The sequence below is a fragment of the Monodelphis domestica genome, chromosome 1 (genome assembly GCF_027887165.1).
Source record: "Monodelphis domestica isolate mMonDom1 chromosome 1, mMonDom1.pri, whole genome shotgun sequence".
Classification (NCBI taxonomy): Eukaryota; Metazoa; Chordata; class Mammalia; order Didelphimorphia; family Didelphidae; genus Monodelphis; species Monodelphis domestica.
This window is the reverse complement of record NC_077227.1, coordinates 700465664-700483103: the sequence shown is the minus strand read 5'-3', so window position 1 is coordinate 700483103 and position 17440 is coordinate 700465664. Positions and strand designations below refer to the sequence as shown.

At 39.2% G+C, this 17440-nt stretch overlaps 1 protein-coding gene across 1 annotated transcript in view; it reads right to left on the bottom strand.

The window, feature by feature from the left end:
• Positions 1-3456: 3456 nt before the first annotated feature.
• Positions 3457-17440, bottom strand: part of IRF8 (interferon regulatory factor 8) — a 40083-nt gene continuing 26099 nt past the window's right edge. Inside the window, exons 5-9 of the mRNA XM_001365740.3 lie at positions 15844-15949; positions 14711-14758; positions 12247-12633; positions 8527-8642; positions 3457-6843 (exon numbers count right to left, since the gene is read on the bottom strand). Coding sequence (XP_001365777.1) covers positions 6670-6843; positions 8527-8642; positions 12247-12633; positions 14711-14758; positions 15844-15949 — 831 coding nt within the window. The 3' untranslated portion in view covers positions 3457-6669. The remainder of the gene's footprint in view (positions 6844-8526; positions 8643-12246; positions 12634-14710; positions 14759-15843; positions 15950-17440) is intronic.

Below are 17440 nucleotides of genomic sequence, written 5' to 3'. Positions count from 1 at the left end.
TGGGCAATATAGATCTAGAACCCATGTCCCTGATTACTAATTTAATCTGAGGTTTGCTACTGCACAATTCAGTATTTTCCCTAATTATAAGACAAAATAGGCAATAGATATATGGGATCAATAGGCAGTTTTTAAATGAAGAAATCAAAGCTATCAAAAATCATATGAAATAATGTTCTAAATCTCTCTTAATTAGAGAAATGCAAATTAAAACAATGCTGAGGTACCAATACACACCTATCAGATGGGCCAATATGACATTAAAGGAAAATAATAAATATTATAGGGAATATAACCAAACTGGGACACTAATGCATTGTTGGTGGAGTTGTGAATTGATCCAACCATTCTGGAGGGCAATTTGGAATTGTGCCCTAAGGGCATAATTTTCTGATTCAGTAATACCACCAGTAGATCTGTATCCCAAAGAGATTAAAAAGTGGGAAAGGACTTGTTTGTACAAAAATACTTATAGCTAAGCTTTTTGTGGTGGAAAAGAATTGGAGCCTAAAGGGCTGTCCATCAGGTGAGGGATGGCTGAAGAAATTGTGGTATATGATAGTGATGGAGTACCATTGTGCTATAAGGAATAATGAACTGGATGATTTCAGAAAGAGCTAAGAAGACCTACATGAACTGATGCAGAAGGAAATAAGCAGAACCAGGAGAACATTGTACACTGTAACTGAAATATTAAAGGGCAATCAAATGTGATTGACTTCTCTACTAAAAGCAGTACAATGATCCAGGACAATTCTGCGGGACTTGGGAAAAAGGATGCTCTTCACCTCCAGAGAAAGAACTGTTGGGATTCAGAATATAGATGAAAGCTTATGATTTACCACTTGTTTATTAGGGTTTGTACTGGGGGGTTTGGTTTTATAAGATTATTCTCTTATAAAAATGAATATATGGAAATATATTTTGCAGGATTATACATGTATAACTCAGATTGAATTGCATGTCAGCTCTGGGAGGGAAGAAGGGAAACAACATGAATCATTTAACTTTGGAAAACTTACGTAGAAATTTTTTAGTAAAATAAAATGAATAAATTTGAAAAAAAAAGAGTGAATCATATCGGGAAGACTGATTAGATGCTACAAAGGGACAATGCACCCCTGGAAGGCACATGCAATACAGAGTTTCAGTATTTGGCACCCAGTTCTCTGCTGATTGAATACTCATTCATAAACAGCATTCCTTGTGTCAGTGTGTGGGATTTAACTTGGCTCTAGTTGACGAAACTATGAAACTAGTTTAAGAAAGCCAGTCATTCCCTTGCTTCTGACTCTTCTTCCCTTCGGGGCACTGAATCTTTGAAGGTACAATTTCTCTAAATTGTTACCTTGCTAGTTAGGCAGCCTAGTGGAGCAACCAGCCAGCTCAACTTAAATTCTGTAAGGTCTGTTTTTGAGTGCTGCTTCAGGTTCTTACAATTGGATGACCGAGCAGAGGTTTTCTTGGCAAAGATACTAGAGTGGTTTGCTATTTCCTTCTCCAGCTCATCCTACATTTGAGGAAACTGAGGCAAACAGGGTGAAGTGGTTTGCCCAGGGTCATATAGCTAATAAGTGTCTGATTCTCTGTGCCCCCCATTTGGGATTTTCTTATCAAAGTACCAGAGTAATTTGTCATTATCCTTCTCCAGCACATTTTACATTTGAGGAAACTGAGATAAATCGGGTAAAGTAATTAAGTCATTATATGACCCACAGGGATTCTTATGTCTGTTTTTTGGTTGTTCAATTGTTTTTCAATCATGTCCAAATCTTCATGACCTCATTTGGGCTTTCCTTACCAAAGATACTAACATGGTTTGCCATTTCCTTCTCCAGCTCATTTTATGTTTGAGCAAACTGAGGAAAACAGGGTAAAGTGACTTATCCAGGGTCACACAGTTAGTATCTAAGGCTGTATTTGAACTTGGGTTACTTTGTCTCCAGGTACCTCTGTATACCAATACTCAAAAGTCTTCCTCCCAGCTGTAGTCACCTATTCGCAAGTAAGGCAATACAAAGGTCTACAGTGGTTAGATTGTTGGGATTTATTCATCAGACAAAAGAAGATTTAATGATTTAAAATGAAAGTACAAAAGTAACTTTTCCCAGGAGGGAAGGGAAAGAAGAGAAGACCATATTTATAGTCTAGTATCTGTTTTCCCAAATGGAACATCAACAAAGTCCCTCCACACTAGGATTTCTTTTTTTTTTTATCCTTATCCTCCATACTATGTGTTGGTTCCAAAGCAGAAGAGTGGTAAGGGCTAGACAATGGGGGTTAAGTGACTTATCCAGGGTCACAGAGCTAAGAAGCATCTGAGAGAAGATTTGAACCTGGGACTTCCCATCTGCATTCCTGGCTCTCAATCTACTGAGCCACCCAGCTGTCCCTTCTGCTAACATCTCTGCCAACCTACCCAGGTCTCTCCTATAAGACTCTTCTGGCCTCTCTACTGAAAGCAGAGACAGCTTTGCATCCAGGGCTCAGCCAACTGACCCACAGGCTACTGCACCTCAGCTCTTAGCTCCTGAGAGCCAGTCTCTGGCTCCAGCTGACATTCCATTTCCTCACAAGAACATATTGCAGGGGCATCTAGGTGATTCAGAGGATCCAGAGCATACTGGGTTCAAATCTAACCTCAGATACTTCCTAGATGTGTGATCTTGGATAGGTCATGCAGCCCCAATTCCTAGCCCTTACTGCTCTTCCATCTTGGAACTGATGCTTAGCATCAATTCTAAGACACAATAAGGGTTTTAAATGTTTTTGTTTATTTTTAAAATGTTTAAACATTTACTCTGTCTTAGAATTGGTTAAATTGCATAGAGATATAGGGGTGTATATATGGAGAGAGAAAGACAAACAGCAAGACAGAGACAGAGAGAATAAAAGAAAGGAAAGGGGAGGGAAGGAGAGCCAGAGAGACAGAGAGAATAAAAGAAAGGGGAGGGGAGGGAAGGAGAGAGAGAGAGACCGAGAGAGTCAGAGACAGAGACAGAGACAGAGACAGAGGAGAGGGGAGGAGAGGAGAAGGGAATAGACAGAGACACAGAGACAGAGAGAAGAGAAAGAAAGAAGGAAAAGGAGAGCTAGAGGAGAGGAAGAGAGAAGAAGGAAGAGGAGAGGAAGAAGAGAATTTCATCAACAACCCAGTGAGACTAGAAATGCAAATATTATTATCCCAATTCTATAGATGTGGAAGTCCCACAACAAATAAGTAAAGGAAGGAGTTGGGGACTTGAAGGCAGGTCTTCTGACTCTAGAATCTCCCTCTTTCTACTCCATCACTGTGTGAAGAAGTGGAAGGATTTTCTTTAAACCCTCCTTGAAATAAAGTTTGGATACTGGTGGGTGTTGGTTTGTTTTGTTTTTAACTTGACCTAGAGTCCTCAGAGTATGGTAGAAATTACATTAAAAAACACAAATAATCATCAACAAAGATAGGAGACCCAATCAGTACAAAATATAACATTTTATTTGCAAAGCCAGAGTGAGGATGGAGGGGAAAAGGAAACCAAGCTGACAAGCAACTTTTTAAATGGACATAAAAATAAATATTCATTTAGCACATTCTTCTTTTAGCTGAAAAGAACACAGATTAAGACTATTACTTTACGTCAAACTAAAAATAGGTTTGATTTTCCTAATGATAAAATCTCATTTTCAAGAGTTATAAAGCCTTTGCTACTAGTATATTCCTTTATATACATATACATACAGAAATAAATGCCTCCCTCTTTCTTCTTGAGCTACATACTTCTCATCATCTCCATAAAATTTACAATAGAAAAAAAAATGAATTATTTCTCTTTGGTTATTCAAATTTTAAATCAGAGCTTTCCCACAATGCTCACCTGGACTACCCAATAATAGCTTCAATTTAACTATGATATGTAAATAATCCTTCCAATATAAGTGGGCGTATGTATGGCTATTATGAACACACATACAAATGCATAAGCAATTATGTATCCCAGGAGCCTCTGCCTAGTTCTCCAAAGCAGACAAGTGATGAAAAAGTCAGGCTAAGAATGTTGGAGAAAGAAAAAATGTGCACCTACGCCTTCACTCAGAACCTAAGAAATGGGGGTAGAGAAGTAGTCAGAATTCACATAAAGTTACTAACTAAAAGGACCCTTAGAAATGAAAGAGAGGGGAAATGATTTGCTTAAAATAACACAAGTAAGAAATGGGACCAAGATTTTCTGACTCAGGTACATATGTATAATTTTAATGTTATATTCTATATAGGTTTAATATGTTATATAGAAATTTAACATATAATTTAATATATTGTATATAATTTTAATATATTATATATAATTTGATATATTATATATAATATAAAATATTTATATTATTTTCCTCCAATTAGACTATAAACTCCTTGAGAACTGGGATGTTAACTTCCAAATTGGATTCATTAAGATGGGATTAACTAGGCCACCATTTGCTATGATTTGTTATAAATTGCTTATATATACATATATATATATATATTTGGGATAAATTTATTATAAAGTGAGTCTTTTATAGGCTTGGGACAAGATTGAGTGAGCCAAGCATCTTGTATGACACCGTGTAGCAGGAGGACCTGAGAGAGGTACCACTTGGCCCCACTGTATACTTATTGCCAGAGGCTATGGGGAAATGGACAAGAAACACCACTGACTGGTGAGTACTGCTGACCAGCTGGGAAGACCCAGTTGATGTGCTCTTACAACTGACATATAGAATCTCAGAACAGCAAGAGTTGGGAGGGATCGGGGAGAGTAGAATGTTGGGATCTTGGAGTATAGAATGTTTGGCTTCAGAACAAAGAAAAGCAATGTGGGATAATGAGGGGGAGTATGGGATTTGGAAACAGAGGACAAGGTCTTCAATCCTGACTTTATCATATTTACCTACATGACTTCTGGTAAGTTTTTTAGCCTCCCTGGCCCTCAGACTCTTCATCTGTAAAACGGAGAAGATTGGAATAGATGATTTCTAATATCCCTTTAAACTCTAAATCTATGAACAACAGAATTAGAAAGAACTTTAGAACAGAGACTTTTAGAGCTGGATGGGATCCTTAGAACACAGAATAGGAGAGTTAAAAGGGTCCTTCAAATATTTTCTGATTCCCCAGAATTTTCATCTTAAAGACAAGGAAATGAAAGGAAGTAACTTGCTGAAGGTCACACAACTTCAGCTCAGTTGTGTTTGACTTCATGACTCCATTTGGGGTTTTCTTGGTAAAGATACTGGAGTAATTTGCCATTTCCTTCTCCAGCTCATTTTACAGATAAGGAAACTGAGGCACACAGCACTAAGTGACTTGCTCAGGATCAACCAATAAGTGTCTGGGTCTAGATTTGAACTCTGGTCTTTCTGACTCTAGACTCAGAGCACCATCCATCCACTGAGCCACCAACTTGTCACTAGGTCATGTCCTAGTTAGGGGCAAAGCTAGGAGCTGATACCAGAATCCAGGTCATCCAACTCCTGGTCAGACCTATTTTCTACTCTACTGCAACCCCAACAATCTTTTGTCACAGCAGGGCTAGTGTCTAAAACATCCAAAATCTCTATTTTTAAAAATGTTTCAAAAATAAAAAGGCACTTCAACCCAGAAATAAGAATGGGTAGCCACAAGTCTACAATTTTATCTAATGAAGAATATAAACTCCTTCAAGGAGGAGCCCATTTTGGCTTGTTCGTTGGACTATTTTTGGTATTCCCAAAGCCTAGCATGGTGCCTTTCCCATAAGAGGTACTTCATGAATGTTGATTTCTTTCTTTTTTTTAAAAAACCCTTACCTTCTGTCTTGGAGTCAATACTGTGAATTGGTTCCAAGGCAGAAGAGTGGTAAGGGCTAGGCAATGGGGGTCAAGTGACTTGCCCAGGGTCACACAGCTGGGAAATATCTGAGGCCACATTTGAACCCAGGACCTCTAATCTCTAGGCCTGGCTCTCAATCTACTGAGCTACCCAGCTGCCCCCATGAATATTGATTTCTTGAATGAAACTGAATTGAAGGAATGAAGTTCTGGCTTAGCTACTGGTGACTGACTTATCCACCAAAGTGTCCTCCTAGGCTGTTAACGAGAACCAGGGTTTTACATTAGCATTTACATAGCTTGCAAACCACTCAACATGTTATCTCCTGTGATCCTCATGACAACCTTGTGAGGTAGGTACTATACTAGCCCCATTTTTTTCACAGAGCAGGAAACTGAGGCTGAGGAAGGTCAAGTCATCACCCAAGTTCACATAGTTTATAAGTTTCTGAGGCAGGATTTTAACTCAGATTCTTCCTGACCTAGTGCTTTGCTCTAGTCTCTGAACTCTAGACTATAACACTGAATAGCTGTATGCCAATGCCTAGACTCTGGAAATATCATAATCTGGGGATGCAGAAGGAAAAATAAATCAGTGCAAAAGATAATCAAACTAAATACAGAAAATTATAGATTTTCTTTATAATATTTACAAATCTGGACAGTCTTGTCCCAGTTACCAAAATACATCAATGAATGACCCCATTTCTCTTTCAAACTTCATCTTTTTCAGGACTTACTTAATAAAGATCACAATGGTTCCCTAGCAGGATCCACCTGAAAAATTACCAGAACAGCACTACAATGGTGGGAAATGGGGTGAGGGGGAGGTACAAAGTTTCTCTAGACAGTGATCTGCTGATTTTCTCTAAAAAAGGACCTTTGATGGGGTCCACAGATATCTGGGAATCGGAAGACCTGATCGGGATGGGGTTCCTCTGGAGGCTGGATCATTAGGTTGTTCTGGCAGTTTTTTCTAGCTTCATCTCTGAATTGTTGTATATAAATCTGCTCCACCTGGAGTTAAGCAAGGAATGAGAAGTTAAATCAAAAATAAGTCAGAATTTAGAACATTTGCAAAGTGCTTTACATGTGTCATTTGGTTGGAACACATGTTCTTCAAAGAATTCTAATATGAGAGAAACCAAGTATGATTATGGGAGGAACACAGACGTTAAATTGTAAGACTTTGGCCAGCTAAGTGGCTCAGGGGATTTAGAACTAGGGCTGAAGATGAGAGGTTCCAGGTTCAAATCTGGCCTCAGACACTTAACCCCCTTTGCCTAGTCCCTGCCGCTCTTCTGTCTCAGAATTAATACTAAGACAGAAGATGATCAGGGGTAAATAGAAAATAATCTCAGAGGGAAGACATGAGGCAGGGGGGAGTGAAGAGAGTGCCTCATGCAGAAGGCATGATTTGAGCTGAGTCTTGAAGGAATCCAAGAAAATAAGGAGACAGCGATAAAGAGTGAGAGCATTCCAATCATGGGGAAATTGTGCAAAGGCATGGATAAAAAATACTTTCATTAATTCTTTGTCATTATTAATGTGTTATAGAGATGTAGTCTATTACTATTAGAGGCCACCTGGCATAACCCTCACCAGATACATAACTCGCCTCTATAGAATCCCTGGGGAATGGTCATCCAGCTTCATCTTGAACCCCTTCAAAATCAGAGTGCTCAGTATGGCACAAGGCAGCTACTGGGTAGCTCCAATCTTTAAGAAGTTCTTAACATGGAGTCAAAAATACCTGCTGGTGGTTTTTATTAGCTGAACCTACTTCTGCCCTCTGGGGCCAAGCAAAACATCAGAGCACCTCAGAATTTAGAGGAAGAGCAGAGATTATAGAGTCCAATCTGCTATCCAAAGAGAAAACCCTAAATGGCCTCCATGATGAGTTATCACTTCATCTGAAGATAGTTAGTGATGGAGAACCCATTCCTCCTCAAGGCAATCTATTCTGCTCTTGGACAGGGCTAATTGTTAGGAAGTTTTCTCACATTTGACCAAAATCTGCCTCTTTGATCTTCTCAGATATTTGGACAGGGAGGTACTTCCTTAGCTCTGTCATTTCAATCATGTCTGACTCTTTATGACCCCATTTAGGGTTTTCTTGGCAAAGATACTGGAGCAGTTTGCCATTTCCTTCTCCAGCTTATTGACAGATAAGGAAACTGAGGTAAACAGTTACACAATTAAGTATACAAGATAAGATTTGAACTCTGAAAGAAAGGCCTTGAGGACGCTCACTTATCTTCTATTTATTCTATATTAGAATGAAGTTGTTGAAAAAGAAGAAGAAGATGATGATGATGATGATGATGTCAAATGAGAGATTCTTTTAATATATGCACATGATAGATGGACAAACTGAGCCTGAGATCATGTCTTACCCAGTTTTAAAACAAGGTAACCTCTAAATCCTTTTCTGTCTCTGAATTCTTTGGTCCCATGGTATAAAGGGAATGTGCAAAGAACGACAATGGGATGAGCTGGAAATTATCATAGAATAAGGAGAATGGAAGCATTATCAACTTGGTGAGCCCCACTATGGTCCCCAAGCAGAGCTCTCCTATTCACCTAGCTGACTGCGGAGACCCTCAGACTTGGCTCCATCCCACCTGAGAACTCAGCCTTGATTTATCATGTTTTATATGGGCAGACAGCATGCGTAGATAAGTATGGCCCCCTCCTCACCTGGACAAGGATGAGTTTGGAGCGCAATGGTGCCATGTCTGGGAACTCTTCACCAAAGCATAGGATCACTCTGCTTTCAGGAAGTTGACTTTGGTTATTGTAAAACTGTTGCAGTTCTGTCAAAAATGCATAAAAAGAACATTTCAAAACAAAGACAAGTACAGTGAGTACCCCATGAATTCTGCCCCACCCCTGAAGTCAATAATGCAATTGATCCAAAATCTGATGAAATTCAGATTCTTCAGAAATTAAAAGCAGTCATATCACTGGCATCCTCGAGATCAGCAAGTATGAAATTAAGTTGTCGTTGTTCCTAGTAATGGGTCACAAAATGGGTTCTCCTTTTCAAGTTCCAAGAAGGTTGATCATAGGGTCATAACTAATATAGGGTGTCTGAGGCTTTTAGCCCTAGGGCGCTAATATTTGAAGGGGAGAGAGACTCCTTTTTCCCCATAGAAGCTGTGGGAATGAGCCAACAAATGATCATGAGGTACAGAGGACTTCCACAGCCACAGAAGGAAGTTTATCCTCATTCTCATCAGCCCCAGACCACCATTTTCCCCAAGAGTCTTGTTAATGGCACACCATTCACCTGGTCTTCCTTCTGCCCCTTAACTGCCACCCTGGCACAATGGTACCTGGCCAGGCAGCATTTGGCCTATCTTGAGAATCCATAACAGGCAGGGCACCCAGGATTAACTCTGGGAACAGTAGTGAAGGCAGCATTGGATCACCAGGGAGTATCCTGGGATCTATGTTTCTCCTTTACTCCCACAAATTAAATTTTCCCAGGGACTAGAATTGCTACTTATGGATCTAATTGAGAAGAAAAGGACTGTGCAATGACCTTGAAAGTTTCAAGTCAGAGGGAAACCTTTTGGGAAAGAAAGAAAGAAAGAAAGAAAGAAAGAAAGAAAGAAAGAAAGAAAGAAAGAAAGAAAGAAAGAAAGAAAGAAAGAAAGAAAGAAAGAAAGAAAGAAAGAAAGAAAGAAAGAAAGAAAGAAAGAAAGAAAGAAAGAAAGAAAGAAAGAAAGAAAGAAAGAAAGAAAGAAAGAAAGGAAGGAAGAAAGGAAGGAAGGGAAGGAAGGAAGGAAGGAAGGAAGGAAGGAAGGAAGGAAGGAAGGAAGGAAGGAAGGAAGGAAGGAAGGAAGGAAGGAAGGAAGGAAGGAAGGAAGGAAGGAAGGAGGAAGGAAGGAAGGAAGGAAGGAAGGAAGGAAGGAAGGAAGGAAGAAAGAAAAAAAGGAAGAAAGAAAGGAAGAAAGGAAGAAAGGAAGAAAGAAAGAAAGAAAGAAAGAAAGAAAGAAAGAAAGAAAGAAAGAAAGAAAGAAAGAAAGAAAGAAAGAAAGAAAGAAAGAAAGAAAGAAAGAAAGAAAGAAAGAAAGAAAGAAAGAAAGAAAGAAAGAAAGAAAGAAAGAAAGAAGGGAAGAAAGAAGAAAGAAAGAAGAGAAAGAAAGAAAATGCTGTGCCTGGCAGATAGGAGGTGTTTAAGAAAATTTTTTTGACCTGCTGTAGTCAAGTTCCCAAACAAGCCTTGTGCTTTCCCACTCCAGGTTACTGAGAATTCCCTTCCTCCTCTACTTTGCCCATTTAAATTCTACCCATCCTTTGCTGCTCAGCTCAAATCCCACCTCTTCCATAAAAGCCTTTCTGAACTATGTATACTGACTTCCTAAAAATAATTCACATTTCTATGGTCTTTTATGGCTTACAAAGCACCTTCCCCATGAACAAGTTAAGTAATGGAAAAGCACCATATTACATACAGACTGAGAGCATAGTGGTTAGAGAGAACAGCTTTGAAGTCAAAACAAAAGAAATTCAAGGCCACCTTTGACACATTTGCCCAGGAAAGTTATTTATCCAGAGTCTTCTTTCATGCCATAAGTTACACAAGAGTGGCACCAGTGGAGAAAAATGTTCTCAAGTGGTCAGCCAGGTGGCACAATGGATAGAATGCCAGGCCTGGAGTCAGGAGGATTAAAATCTGGCCTCAATCACTTCCTAGCTGGGTGATCCTGAGCAAGTCATTTAACCTCATTTGTCTAGCTCTTGCCCTTCTGTCTTAAGAGTAATTATCAAGTAAGGAAAAGAAGAGAGGAGAAAAGAAAAAACAAGAGGGAAAAAAAGAAAGGAAAGGAAAGGAAAAGAACATGCTCACAAAAGGGAGATGACACTTAAGAAATCCCAGATCTGGGGAAAAATATATTACAAATGAGGAACTAAGTCCAAGAAAAAGAAAGTGCTTATGGCCTTGCTCAGGGTTACACAGCTAGTATGGTTAGGAGCCAAGAGGTAAGCTCTGGACACCAAATTCCAAGTCTAATATTCTTTCTACTGCCCCATCTTCTCCTAATCCCCACATCAGCTATAATCATCCATTTCTCTCCCACAATAATTATTATGTACTCTCTTGTTGTATAAGTATTTATGTTTCAAATGTACAAATCTAGATATAGATAAGCTCTAATCTTCCCCCCAAAAGACTGAAAGCTCCATGAGAGCAAGAACCATTTTCTTTTTTTTTTTAACCCTTACCTTCCATCTTGGAGTCAAGCAATACTATGTATTTATTGGTTCCAAGGCAGAGGAGTAGTAAGGGCTAGGCAATGGGGGTTAAGTGACTTGTCCATCCAGTGTCACACAACTGGGAAGTGTCCAAGGTCACATTTGAACCCAGGACCTCTAATCTCTAGACCCAGCTCTCAATCCACTGAGCTACCCAGCTGCCCCCAAGAACCATTTTCTTATTTAAAATCTTATACTCTTGACATTCCTCATAGTACTCAGCATAATGTCAAATGAGTACAGAGGAGGTGATAAATAGTAATAATAATATGAATATATTATCTTATTATATATAGCAATATAATTTCTTTGCAATAAATAATAACACAAATTTATAATATATTCATTGATATAATAAAATAAATAATATATAATTAAATAATTTATATATAATAAAAATAAACAAATATAATAATAATAATAAGTAGTAGCTAAAAATATTTACTTGGATTGAATCTTGGATACACAATGTGAATGCTCAACTTTCAAATTCAACAAGAAGGGCTCATAGATAAAGGGCCATGATGAATGTCATCAAAGAGGAGAAAGGCATCATGGAGTAGAACAGATGCTGAACTAGGAGTGGGAAGACCTATGGTCAAGAGCCATCTCTGCCCCATGTTCTAAGTATGATCTTAGATAAGTCACTCTCCTTTCTCCTGTTTCTCCCTCTTCTATAGAATGGGAACAAAAAATACCTGCCCTGTCCTTCTCACCATATTCTCATGAAAATCCAAAAAGGGAAAAAATGTGAAAGAACTGTGTGGCTCAACAACTGTGAGTTGTTGTGCCAAAAGGCAGTGCAGTACAGTAGAAAAATCACTGAATGAGGAGCCAGGAAACCTCTATTGTTTGGCTTACTTATTACATGACCATGGATTAGTCATGTCTCCTTCTTTGAAATCCATTTAGCGCTGATGAAAGCACTTAGCATAGTGACCAGCACATAGTAGGTGCTTTACTAAATGTTTGTTGACTGACTCAATCATATTTGCACTACCTACCTCATGGGGGACCTGTGGGAATGTGGGTTAGAACCAGCCAGCCCAACTGTCCTTATTTCCAAGAACCCACAGGTAATGGCTCTATCCCCAGACCCAGATGGTTAGATTATTTCACATTCAAGAAACCAGACTCCGCCTAATACACACGCACCTCTGAAAAACTGGTTTGTGTCAAAAATCTTGACAACTTCATCCCGCTCCAATTTATTGGGTCTATCCTTAAACATCATGGAGTTCCCACTGCAAAAGACTCTCCCTTGGCACAACCTCTTAATGAAGATGCCATTTTTATTGCTGTGTAACAGGACTCCTCGCTCCAGGTGGCCGAATAGTTTCTTGGTGACCTGTTTCTGACGGTCATTTTGGATCAGATCTGCAGATGGGAACCGAATGTTCTCCAAGCCTTCGGGGTCATACATCTTTTCAAGGTGCTGAGGAGGTAGACTCAGGGAAATTCGGCAGCCTTCGGGGTAACTGGTGGTGCTGTGGCCCACAAATTTGCCTCCATAATAAAAGCTGATTAACATCTGGGAGTAAACTGTGGAAAAAAGGAGAAATAAAGATCAGAAGCCCAGAATTTTAAGGCTGGAAGGGTCTTTGGAGGCTCTCTAGTCCAACAGAACAAACTCCGTATTTGATTAATGAGGAAACTGAGGCACAAATTTAGGAATGTGGTCAAGATCACAGAGAGATCAAGCATTTCAATCCAAGATTTCTAATTGCAAATTCCATTTGGGGGGCAAGATCCAGGGGGGATGTGGTCTTTTCCTGGGTTCTAGGCAAAACTGATAATGGTTGAAAATTGCTCTTTCCCTCAGTTCCTAGCACATTATGCAGTCTTTCTTTTCCTATCCTGGGACCTAGTCCTATTTCAATTGTGACTCTTCCACTCATGAAGTTAATCTGTTAATAGGCATTTATTAAGTGCCAACTATGTGCCAGCCCTAAAGTTCTGGAAGGACAAAGAAAGGCAAAACAAAGCCCCTGCCTTCAAGAAGCTTACAGTCCAATGAGGGAGGCAACATGCAAATAACTATGGACAGACAATATATATATATATATATATATATATATATATATAATAGGTAATAATCAATAGAGCAGAAGCCTTAGCATTAAGAGGTCTTGCGAGGGGCAGCAAGGTAGCTCAGTGGATAGAGAACTAACCCTAACCCTGGAGAATGAAGGTCCTGGGTTCAAAACTGACCTCAGATACTTTCTGATCCAGGGCAAATCACTTAATCTCAACTGCCTAGCCTTTACCACTCTTCTGCCTTAGAAATAATACTTCAGATCAATTATAAGGCAGGTGATTTTTATAAATGAATGAATAAAATATTTGAAGACAATTATGTCTCAACTAAGTCTTCTATTCTCCAAATTAAATATCACTCATTCCTTTAACAGATCTATATAAAATTTGATCTTCATTAAAGGAACTCTCCTACCAGATGCTATTCTTCTTGGTACCCAACCTCATCACTACCCTCTGCCTCGCTGATTTAAGGGTAGAACCATAAAACTCCAAAACTTCAATTTGATAAGGGAGCTCTGCTTACAACATTGGCTCATTTCTCAGCCAGCTGCACTCATTTAAGACTGATTTCTGTATCCTGCCCCTTAGATAGGTCTCTTCCCCATTCCTCCTACTTTTCAGTCTCCTTTCATGTGTTTTCTCCCTCCCATTAGATGGAAAGTTCCTCAAAGATATGAATAGTCTTTCTTTTTTTTTTCAAATTTGTATCTCCAGCACATATCACAGCACCTGGCTCACAGTAGGCACATAATAAATGTTATTTGACTATTGATCTCCAGTCCTAAAATTCTCAGTTCTAAGACCCCTTTGAACTCTACCATTCTGTTTTAAGGCTTTTTCCAGATCTAATTCTATGTTCTAAAGTCCCTTCCTAACATTCTCCATTCTAAAGTTCATTCTTTCCAGCTCTAGAACTCTATGAGCTAATAAAACTGAATCAGTCCAGTAATCTTCACTTAGGAGGACTGTACACATTAGAGAAATAAATTCTAGTTCAGAGATTTTAGGGAACAACACCAAGGTGTTAACAGCCAGGTATTCACAGAGGCACCCAAAGCATAAACAGAGAGCTGATTTTAGGGAAATCAATCATCACTAGCCTCTAGTCCAGGAGTTCTTAACCTTTTGGATGTCATGGAGATTCCTCTGGCAGTTCAGACAAGCCTCTAGACCTATTCTCAAAAGAATGTATTCTTTTTCATCATAATTGAAGGAAATGCTCAGTTTGCTTTAGAGGTTATTGAAAATAAAGGTCCTGTTTTTCCAAAGAGCTCAATTGGCTTTGCAGACCTTTTTTGAATGTTATGTTCTGTTAATCCACAGAGAAGCTCATAGGAATTATGACCATGTACAGGTGAAAAGGGACAAGGCTCCAGGCTTCTAACTGCAGGTTGGTTAGACTCTGGCTTGGCCATCCAAGGTTAGACTCATCCTCAAAATATTTTCCAGATTGGAAGGTCAAAAACCCACACTTTCCCTGAGAACAGCCTTGGAGAATTTCCAGTCACCACTGGACAAAGTGCTAGAGAAGAGCTTTAATGGAGGGCCTTGTGAATTGTCCGTCCATCTGCTACTTTACCTGAATGGTGTGACTCAAAAGTAGGATACCCAGACATCAAAGGTATGGCTATTGGAAGAAGGAAAAAAAACCAGTTTAGATCTATGCGAGCCAAGTTCAGCCAACACATTCCTTCCTCCCCAATAAAAACCCCAACATAAACAATAATTTTCTTTAAAAGTTACATATAGCGTGTTCCTTTGGCCACAGTACAGACTTCCGCTGAATTCTGAGTGTTCCTCCTGACCATAACACAGACTCATGGTTTCACAAGAGCAGAAAACCAGTCTCACCCAGCCCAGAATAGAGGTTTATACTTCCTCTGTCCATTGGGGATGGATTCTTTAGATATGTAAAAGTGCAAACTCTTTAAGAATGTAACTTTTTCGCTGTTCTGAACCCCCTCACCTCTCTTATCCCCTGTATTCAAAAATTAATTCAGAAATTAACTACGCTTGTCCATTGTCCAGTATTTTCCCCAACATGCAACACAGTAGATCTGATTTTTCTAAGGCTAATATAAGGATTTGCTTCATAGGTCATTATACTGAATAGATAGAAGAACATAGATGTCCCCCTCTGCCTACCCTGGACCACGATACAATGCTGCAACAACTAGCATCGCATCCTTTGGGAGATAGCACTCCAAGCATTCAAACTTGGATCTTGCCCTAAAAGGTAGGTGAATGGGGAGTGAATATTCACTCTCACATTCACGGGGGAAGGACTGCCACCTGACAGTTCAACCAGACCCATCAATGGACATATGATCAGCATTTCCTTAAGTGTTTTATTCTAGTATAATAGTGAAAAAAGAAATATACCTCCCAAAGGAGATATATTGATAGGGAAGGACCTAGCAAATGAAGGCAGAAAGTCACACACATATTCTCCAGAATGCTGTGAAGAGGAAAAGATTGCTTGCAGCAGTGGTTCCCATTTAGTGGTTTGTTCTGATGGTCAAAAGGATTTGCACTAAAAATTCTTTAATGGTGCCTTAAAGAATAAGTAATTATAAGAAATATTATGAGAAGTATGTTAAATTTCCCTGGAAGTTCACAGCATTTTTCTTGAAGTTATTGTTTAGGTTCGCAGAGCAAAAAAATGTTGAGAACCATCATCTCATAGGAAATACAACAAATATTATTTCTCACCTGTGCTGGATTGCTGTATCCACCAATCTGGAATTGGTTGGCTCCTACAGGCCTCCTGAGGAGAAGGACTTCTTTTGATAATTCCAAGGTATTCATCTACTGAGGGCTGCCCAACATGGTGGAGTGGAAGCAGGAGAGGGAGGAAGAGAAGTACCACTATTGAGTTTTCAATTTGTAACTCAGTGAAGATTTTTTTGACTAATATCTTTATGCCAAGTTTAACAATTGGTTTATGAGAAAAACTTTTTATCCACTTCTGAGATATCAATCAATGAGTTGTTTGTTTATTTTTTAATCTCTATTTTCTGTCTTAGAATTGATGCCAAGTATTGGTTTCAAGACAGAAGAATGGTAAAAAATGGGAGACGAGTGACTTGTCCAGGGTCACATAGCTAGGAAGTGTCTGAGGTCATATTTGAACCCAAGACCTCCTATCCCATCTCTAGACCTTGGCACACTCTATCCACCTTGCCACCTTGTTGCCTCTAACAAGAATTTATTAGGTACTTACTATGTACCAGGCATTGGGGATACAAGTACAAAGACTGAAACAATTCTTATTTACAAGAAGCTTCTATTCTAATGAGGAAGACAACAAGAGTGCATTAAAATATATACAGAATAAAAATAAAATGAAAAATATAAAAAGAAAGAAAATAGTTAAAGGGTAAGAGGTAGCTAGGTAGTATAGTGGATAAAGTGGCAGACCCAGAGTCAGGAAGATACTTCTTCCCAAGTTCAAAGCTGGCCTCAGACATACTAGCTGTGTGACCCTGGAAAAGACATTTCACTTTGTTTGCCTCAGTTTTCTCATCTAAGCTTGAGAAGGAAATGGCAAACTAATCCAGTATCTTTGTCAAGAAAACCCCAAATGGGGATCACAAAGGGTTGGGAATGTCTGAAAATAATTGAACAACAAAAAAAGTTAAAGGGTAACCAATTGAGGGGGTCAGGAAAGGCTGTATACAGAAGATGGAGCCTCATCTCAATCTTAAAGGAAAAGAGGGGCTCTATGAGTTAAGGGGAGGGAGGGAGTGCATTCCAGGCATATGGAACAGCCAGTGCAAAGGCATAAAGAGGCAGGATGGAATGTTGTATGCAAGGAATTGAAACAAGATCAGTTTGATCGAATCTCAGAATGCAAGAGGAGAAATAATGTCTAATGAGACTGGAAAGGTAGGCTGGAGCCAGATTATGATAGACCTGAAAATTTCAACAGTTTATTTTATCCTAGAGGCAATAGGAAGCCACTGGAATTTATTAAGGAGAATCATATGGTCAGATCTGTGTTTACTTTTGGAAGCAGTGCAAAGGGTGGACTGGAGTGGAAAGACTCTGGGGCCCAGAAGACTGATTAGTAGGTTGTTGTGATAATCTGAAGGAGGAGTGATGAAGGCCTGAACTAGGGGAGTTTCTGTATAACTGACATAGTAGTTATTTGAAGATGGAAATGAAAAAATCTAGCAACTGATTGAAAAATGGTTTGAAAGAGAGCGATAAGGATAAAGTTGAAACTACGACCTTGAGAGTCTAGAAAGATGGGATTGCCTTTGACAGAAATGTTAGTTTGGAAGGGGGCAGGGTTTGGGGGTGGGAA